The sequence below is a fragment of the Haliotis rubra genome, unplaced genomic scaffold, assembly GCF_003918875.1.
Source record: "Haliotis rubra isolate DU_JTF1 unplaced genomic scaffold, ASM391887v1 Scf180, whole genome shotgun sequence".
Taxonomy (NCBI): domain Eukaryota; kingdom Metazoa; phylum Mollusca; class Gastropoda; order Lepetellida; family Haliotidae; genus Haliotis; species Haliotis rubra.
Genome location: NW_025765781.1, coordinates 163,769 through 172,208, shown reverse-complemented (window position 1 = coordinate 172,208; position 8,440 = coordinate 163,769). Strand labels below are relative to the sequence as shown.

Sequence of the window (8,440 nt, the reverse complement as noted above, 5' to 3'; positions counted from 1 at the left end):
GATATTACTAGATACATTATGTATTCCTAGCCATTCGCTGTGATTCAAGATGGCTAAGTTTAGTTCTAAGCATTTCTCCAGGCGTATAGTTATAACTTGCTTCCCAGGTCAACCTTTGTGACTCAGGTGAACTTTCTCTAACAATAATACACTTGGATTATTCAAAATGAACGTTCAGGCAATGATACTTAGTCTCTTTGTACTTTTGCAATTCCATATGAAAAAAACAACTCTCTGTAGCAAATTAGGAACCACATGACCATGTGGGTAATGCGAAGGAATTGTTTCGCTTTACTTCACAGTTAATGCGGATTTTGTGTTTTCTAGTTCTAGTTCAGCGCATAATTTCGAATTGCAGAATCGGAAAATCCATTCCATAATAGTAGCACACAGTTAGTTATCCCTGGAATTTATCGAAGTGCCGACTGGTCTCCTAGAATCGGTTCGAGAGGCGTGTTCAGTGTGTGTTCAGTAACAGTACCAAGAGTGATGAGTACTGAGCACTGAGCGTACATGTGAGTAATCCCTGCGCGAACCCATGCGCGCTTATAAACGCTGGCTCGGCACTATATATAAAAACACTTATATTTAGTACAAAGGAATGCGAGATAAGTTGAAATTAACAACGCGTAAAATATTCATGCATGACAGGTCGCGTAGAGTCCGTTAACAACAGTCAGTGTGTACAGCTCAGTCTCCTCGGATGGCCGGACAGCAGGCTGCACACCAGGTCCATATCAGTCTTGTGCAGTTCCACGATCAACTCCACTGGGCCCACGTTGATAATGTCACACCAGAGTTGGTCTCTGCAGCCAGCCCAAGCTTTACACGATGTTAGGACATAGATCAGGAGGTCTGTCAGTTCACACTACATTTATCACAAGCTCCATACACACGGCAAGGAAGCCAGAGAGCACACATTTGCACTATGAAGAGGCACTGTTGTTTCACGAAGGGGTATCTTTTGGCCCCAAACTTGGTGTGGCTCTATCGAGGGGTGTAATGTCCTGAAGTGTCTGAGATCTGGATCTGATGCCATTCGTGGGTTCCAGGAGGACTTCTCGTCTTCCATGACAGAGTCTTTTACGATCTTCTTCCAGGAGAGTTGACTCATGAAGACATCAGAGGAGACGAAATTATCAAGAAACAGCATCAGTTTGTATTTTTCAAGTACATGCACTATACCTGGTATAAATCCTGTTCTTGTCTTCAATGTACAGTTTCAAAACGCAAACAGGCGTGAGATAAAGAGTTTAAAGCAAAGTAGGTGCTTCTTGCTGTTGCACAAGGAGCCAAGGAAAAACAACTTCCTTGTGTCGATATGTGACTCTGCCGAGTACCGTCCAATGAGGGAGTTCTAGTAGTTTTTGGGAGCCCCTGACATATCTTTCATACAGAATCGCTGTGCTGTGGCCTTTCGACAGTGATGATATCGCCCCTTTTCAACCCTGACCACAATTTGCTTTCAAACAAGGCCTTGGGCACACACACACAGACTTGACAAGATTGGAGCTGGTAATTGGATTCAACCCACTGTTGTGTAAGCCTGATTTCATCAACATCATTGCAGCTGACTTCATCTTCGAACATGCGTTTGATGTTTGAGTGTGGCTGCTGAGGTGTGAGTCGAGAAGAATGCCGAGATGCCTTGTGTTGTCCACTTTAGGTAACTTTATTCCGTAAAGTTTGACATGGCACTTGGTGTTTCTTGCAGGATGACCAAGACGTTGCTTTTTGAGGGAATGTGAGCTGCCATTTGGCACTGTAGTTCTGACACTCTGTTACCAGGAACTGTAGATGAGCTGTGATAGGACTGATCAGTGAGATATCATCTGCCTGAGTTGGAGCAGCGAGGTGGAAATCCAGTACGAATGCTCCCTTCTTAAGATGTGATAGGTTTCTCAGAAACTCGTTGATATAGACCAAGAGCTTGGCAGACATGACGCTACCTTGTCTCACTCCACGGTCGAGTTTAAACCAGGATGAGTAGGTATTATTGGCGAGAACACAGCTTTCCATTTCAGCGTATGTGTTACAGAAAATGCGCCACACACCTGGATGAATGTTCAACTCCTTCAGCTTCCAGAGTAGCCCATCATGCCACACAGTGTCGAAGGCTTTACTGCTGTCCAAGAACACCACTTTCTGAGAGTCATTCCGTTCCCTGTAGGAGGAATGATGCATGGAGAGACGAGAGGCCTTTCTGGAAGCCGCATTGCTGAGGATCAGGGAAGTCTGTGGAGTCTTGAAATCCGTTTCGCTATCACCTGTTCAAAGAGTTTTGAAATAACAGGCAACAGAGTCACTACTCTGTATGAATCTGGGGACGTCCTTGGTTTGCCTCCGCCTTTGAAGATTGAGATGGGATGAAACCTGTGGTGATTATTCTGTTGAATCGTTGGGATGAAGGATGAAACCAAGTGTTCATAGTAGATTCCACCAAAATTCTGTTGAATGGTTGAGCCTTAAAATTGCTTGCCTCAGACTGAGAGGTCAGAAGGCTCTTGACGTCGATTAACTTGTTGGAGGTACATGTTGTTAGTTCAGCAACTCTGCCTTCTAGATAGTCCTTAAAGTTCTGGTCAAAGTGGTCATCCATCCCTTTGCTGAATATAGTCTTCATGTGGTTGGCGAGTGCTGGCAGATTTCCAAGGAATCTGTGGTATGGTTCCTTGATACACTTATGGTTGAAATGTGTGATTTCTTGTCGAGAGCCCAGAATGTTTTTCTTAAATGTGGCTTTCCAGGGCTATAACCTATGATATGAAATAACATTCACTGGAGATTAGATTACCGTATTTGCGATGCGAGTACCGATCTGCAATAGAAGCAAGTCTCTAACAGACGGAGTTATTTTCACCGTGATGCTCTTGAAATCAACTTCACATTTTTGGATGTGCCCGATTTTTTAGGCCCATTTTCCGAAAAACGTTTTCCAAGAGGCGTCAAGATGGCCGCCAAAGATCACGGATTTCCAATTCTAACAATATATGACATTGCCCCGCTGGAATATAGCAGAAAACCTTGCACCGTGCTAGGGAACATCATGGTAGAACAAACTATTTTCCGAAAAATCGGAGACGGCCGCTAAAAACTGAAAGAGTGCTGAAGTCCACCCAGAATCGTCGCCGACTATAAAAAATGTTCATTTCTTGCAATTTGAGATATATATATACTATTTCTAATACTTTCAAGAAATATAACAAACAAGACTTATGTTTAATAGCAAAAGATATAATTCATCATCCAATTAATGGAAAGGTTACTGTTTTGATCAGTCACGTGACATCATTTTGTCAAACATCGATCTCTGTGATTCTGAAGTCTCCCTTAACAGTTCCCATTGCAGTTACAGAGCGATGTGCATAGAAGTTGAAAAGATTTATGTTTATCATGCGAGCTGGTCATCTTGAATGGAAACTGTGAGCGTGGCACGAGATGACAAATCACTGTGTTCCGGGTTAAGGGGTATATATGGAGGGCAGGTGTAGGTCCTAACCATCACTTGCAGAAATAAACGGATCACGTCACAATTCTGTGCTCACGGTTTCCTTGTCTATTCAAGGTAAGCAGCTCACTTATTGATGTATACATGTGATATATTATATGCAATACTGGTGTATTATTGTAATTATTTATTTCATTACAATGTAACATAAGTTTTACTTTGACCAATGTGTACCAGGGGTATTTCCAGACTTAAATCAGTGTATACAATGTTTATATCAATTCTGTTAAACTATATTGTAAACTGTAATATATAATGTCTGCTACAAATAGTGTTTTATAAAAGTAATTATTGCATCTCCCTTTGAGACTGATATGTTAAGACATGAAGTTGTCTCCCTTCGTTACTAGCGACGCATCTAAAAATGATTACCACCCTTCAGATTTGTAGAGTTCATATTTTTAATGTGTTGTTTTATTTAATTATCAAGTCATAAATAGACAATGTTAACTTATAGGCTAAGTGCAGCGTATCACGCAAACTACCTTTTGCATTTGTAAACCTAGAGTTAATTGAGATATTTTGTGGATCATTGCTTCAATTAGCCTCCGGCCAAACTCATAATCTCTATCTACCAGGAGCCCCTTTGACTATATTGTGTATCACTAACCTGTACTCATGTATAATTGTCTTTATGTCACATGTGTTTCATATTCAGTTTATTGTCAATAAGAAAACATGTGACACCGTACTTATTGTAAAATGTTGTTAAGCCATTCTAAAATATGGAATGTTTAAAATAATTTAATTTGTATGAATACCTTAGATTATCAAACTCTTCTTTCATGTATTTTAATATGTATATAATCTTATCGATTGTTCTGTAATATCAATCACTTGCACTCCAGAAATAAATGGATCACGTCACAATTCTGTGCTCACGGTTTCCTTCTCTAATTAAGGTTCCCCAACAACACATCTCACAATCTTAAAGTGAGGTCTCTACTTCTCAACAAAGAAGAGGCCTCACAAAATTATCAACCAGACGAAGTCGTGTATTTAGACCTTTAGTCCTCACGATTTCAATTGGAGGAGAAATCAGGATCACCGGCCTCTCACCAAGGAGTATCCTCATCAACTAGGAATTGAAAAACCGTACTGTGGAGACCACACCAGACAAGATACAAGCTCTACAGGCACAACTGACGTCCGACAAGAGGAGATTCAGGCTCACCAAGTGGCATAGGGAACATCTGCGCAAGTGAATGAATCAGCATCAAGACCTGTCCAACAGAAGTCTGCTGTGGTGGCTGATGTCCCCCTGGAAAAGTTCTCAGGCTCTCCAGACTATAATGCTACTTTATGGGTAAAGAAGTTCAGGAACTTTGTCCAGTTGAAAAAGACTTGACAGTGAAGGACAACGACTTCTCCTGCCTTTATACATGTATCTGGAAAGGGGTGCCAGTAGATGGTATGACAGTCTCTCAGAGATGACAACAAGTGACATTCACAACCAGTTAACAGCCATTACTAAGAGATTTATGCCCAGCAAAAATGACATGAGAGTGCTGACAATGTCACAAAATCAACATGAATCAGCAAGGGACTTTGTACCGAGGATAGAAATGGCCGGATGCAAAGATCTACCTGAAACCTTCCTTGTGGGTATTGCTATAAAGGAATTTAACTCAGCCATGCGTGTTTGGGTTGAGAACAAAGAACCCAAGACACTGGAAGAAGTAAGGCATGCAGCAGATGATGCAGAAAAGGCAAACCGGAGCACAGCAGTCCAAGCCCTGAGGCCTGAGGATACTGAGATTGCCAAGCTCTCCGAAGCAATCAAGCAATTAATCTGTCTGCAGACAACCCGCCACAGTTCCCAGGACACAGCTAATCCTCAGCAGCCGCTTCAAAAGAAAAACAGACGACGGCAGCATGAAGGATGGAGGCAACAACAACTATGGCAGCAACAGCAACAGTGGCAGCAGTTTAACCACAACTGCAGATGCAACAATACCAGCGGCACCAGCACCAGCAACAGCAGCAGCTACAGAAATTGGTTCCCAAACCAAAATGTAAACGTTGTGGTGGGTGGTGTCCAAATACTTTTGTCTGTAAATATAGAAAAACTACATGCATTGTTTGTGGAATACCAGGCCACACTGAAGTAGTTTGCTGGAATAAACAATAGGATGAGGCGCCTGGCTCCAAACAGGAGACCAGGCAACCAAGGACGAAATCTTCAGGTAACCTTCCAAAACCCTCAAGTAAATCCTTGTCAACTCAAACTTCAGAGATTTTATCAAAGTTCCCAAGGAAACCCCTGAACCTTCTATTTCACTAATTGAGCCTTTGGATATCAATACCATTAGAGTCTCTTTAACAATGTCAAAACCAATGCCTTAGTAGACACAGGTGCAGCCATTTCTTGTGTTACACTCAACTATCTAAAAAAAGCAGGTTACTCAGAATATTGATACCCTCTTGTTATAATAGGATAACAGGTGTAGGTGGTGAGACCCATCCAGTGCTAGGTAGCATAACACTTTCCATTTCTATTAACCATCTTCAGTTTCAACAGCAATTCCATGTTTCCTCTATTCCCAGCAGACTAATATTAGGAAAAGACTTTCTCCGTAAATGCAGAGTTCAAATAGATCTCTTCCATTCAGCTGGGAATGTGTTCAGTGTACCACTAGTTCACAAGAACAAAGGCACAGTTAGGGCTCAACAACAATGCACTATTCCTCCACACACTCAGTGTGATCTGCCAGTTAAACGTGTAAACACAGATACATCACAAAAGACTTCTTCTAGAGCCAGCTTCATCACTCTTCTATACAAACCTAGTAGCTGCTTGATGTTTGGTACAGCCACGGATTCGCATCATGAATCCCACAAGTTCAACTGTCCATCTGAAAGCAAATACAATCCTGGCAACAGCATCTTACGTGGACCCGGATGTTACATGTCTGCTGGAAGACAACAAAGGTTCATCAAGGTCAAACATCAGTGCAACATTATCAGAGTACAGAAGTACAGAACCTTTAAAATGTGATCTCAGTAACTCTGACTGAATTCCTGATGAGTAGACGCAACTAGAATGCTTCCTTGCTTCACAAAGATCAGTATTTGCATCAAGTCTTCAGGAATTAAGCAAAGCAGATCTTCATTTGCGCAAAATAGAAACAGGTTAAGCAGAACCAGTACATATGCCTTTCCGTCGTCAATCTTCAAAAGTAAGAGCAGAATGTGCAAGGCAACTTGATGAAATGTTAGCAGCAGGTATCAGTTTATTGTCACATGATTTCTTATTGACAATTAACTGATACAATGAAAACACATGTGCCATAAAGACAATTATACAGGAGTACAGGTTAATGCATTCTCTTCCCACAGAGGTTACTCAAGTCATATCTTCCCACGTAACCTGTTCTAATACGGCCCTTTCATGGTGCGAGTGTTCAGGATTCGTGATTGGTTGCAATCAGATGTATTTGTGCAATCAGCGACGTTGTTACAAAAAGTTACCATTCGCAAAGCCTCAGAAATTTCTGTATGCTTCGCGAAAACTAGAACCTCTTCTGCGCGATGCGCAAACGTTTCTTCTAGACACAACTCAGTCATGAAATGGCGGATCAATGACGTCTCCATCGCCTTCGTTGACAACGGACAAGATGCCATTAAATTTCTTGTGTGTCACATCAACTTAATTCTCCGGCAGTGGAGAGATATTTGTGGCTCCACTTTCTATTGCTAGTTTCTGATTTTCAGTTAAACATGAAATACCGAATCTATCCTTCGAATTTTGATCAACTAACTCCATGGCGACCGCCGTATTGGAGCGAAGTCGATGTAACACGTGTTCTGATTGGCTAGAAACAAGGGAGATAATTCATGTTGCGATTTTTTGCCGCCAGGGGATTTTACGAGAACCGGGAATTTTTTACCATTTCGGCGACTGTACTCAGTCTAGTAATGTGTTGGGAGCATTGTTTGGGTTAATACAACTTTTAAAAGTATGTTTAATTCCTTTGCATGACAGTCAGTAAATGTTCCTTTCTCCATCTCAATGTATTTTAACATGAATCTTAAACACCTCAAGCGGTATATCTTTGCGACAATTGTCATTGGATATTTTTCTTGTCTTCGTCTAGCGGAAAACTGCTTTGTATACACTCTGAACTAGTATTATCTATGTACTAGAGGCATGGACTCTCTTCAGTGCGGAAATAATATGAGTGAGTGAGTTTGGCAATATTCCAGCAATATCAAGGCGAGGGACACCAGACTTGAGCTTCACACATTGTACCCAAGTGGGGAATTGAACCGGGTCTTCAGCGTGACGAGCGAACGCTTTAACCGCTAGGCTAAAGACTGAGTGACTTACAAGCTTTACGTGTTCTTGTGATATAACTGACCCTTAGAATGTGATCAATGAATAGCTACGAGTGTACGAGTGAAAACAGTCCGGAAAGGACCTTTCGCTATTTATATATACAGGGGCGGATACAGCATTTTGAGAAAGGAGTGGCGCACAGTTTATTTTCACCAGTTTTCACGACAGTTTCACACTTTCAGGATCCATGCACACACCCGAAAGGTCCGCGGTTCGATCCTCGGCCGCTCCATCCTCAGAGATGTTACATTAAAACATCGTACTTGTTGTTACCTTGTCTGGAATAAATAAAAAGAGGGTCAATCATCAATCAAAATAGGGTCAGCTCAATCATCTTGAACACAACGTGAAAGTCCATTTTCACCTCATTTCTCACCTTTTCCCTCTCTTGAAAATTGACATGTTTAACGCTTTTTGTGATGTACTTTTTCAGATGTGCGCACGCACACACTAGTCCAGATTGAATCCGGTTATAGTTCTAGCCCGCTGTGATACCATGAATCCTCCTCAGGCACAGTAAACTTTCGTTTATCCAATTAAACTACAGGATACAGCGAACTTAGTGCTAAAGAATTTAGTTTACTATAACCTTA

General features: G+C 41.5%; 1 protein-coding gene across 1 annotated transcript; it reads left to right on the top strand.

Annotated features, from left to right (window-relative positions):
* Nucleotides 1-4,938: 4,938 nt before the first annotated feature.
* LOC124273394 lies at nucleotides 4,939-5,627 on the top strand. The gene has a single exon (XM_046708657.1). It carries the CDS (start codon nucleotides 4,939-4,941, stop codon nucleotides 5,617-5,619), a length of 681 nt encoding a protein of 226 aa, XP_046564613.1. The 3' UTR covers nucleotides 5,620-5,627.
* Nucleotides 5,628-8,440: the final 2,813 nt, after the last annotated feature.

Coding starts and splice junctions, on each gene's coding strand:
- LOC124273394 (XM_046708657.1), top strand. CDS start 4,939: ATGACAACAAGTGACATTCACAACCAGTTAACAGCCATTACTAAGAGA.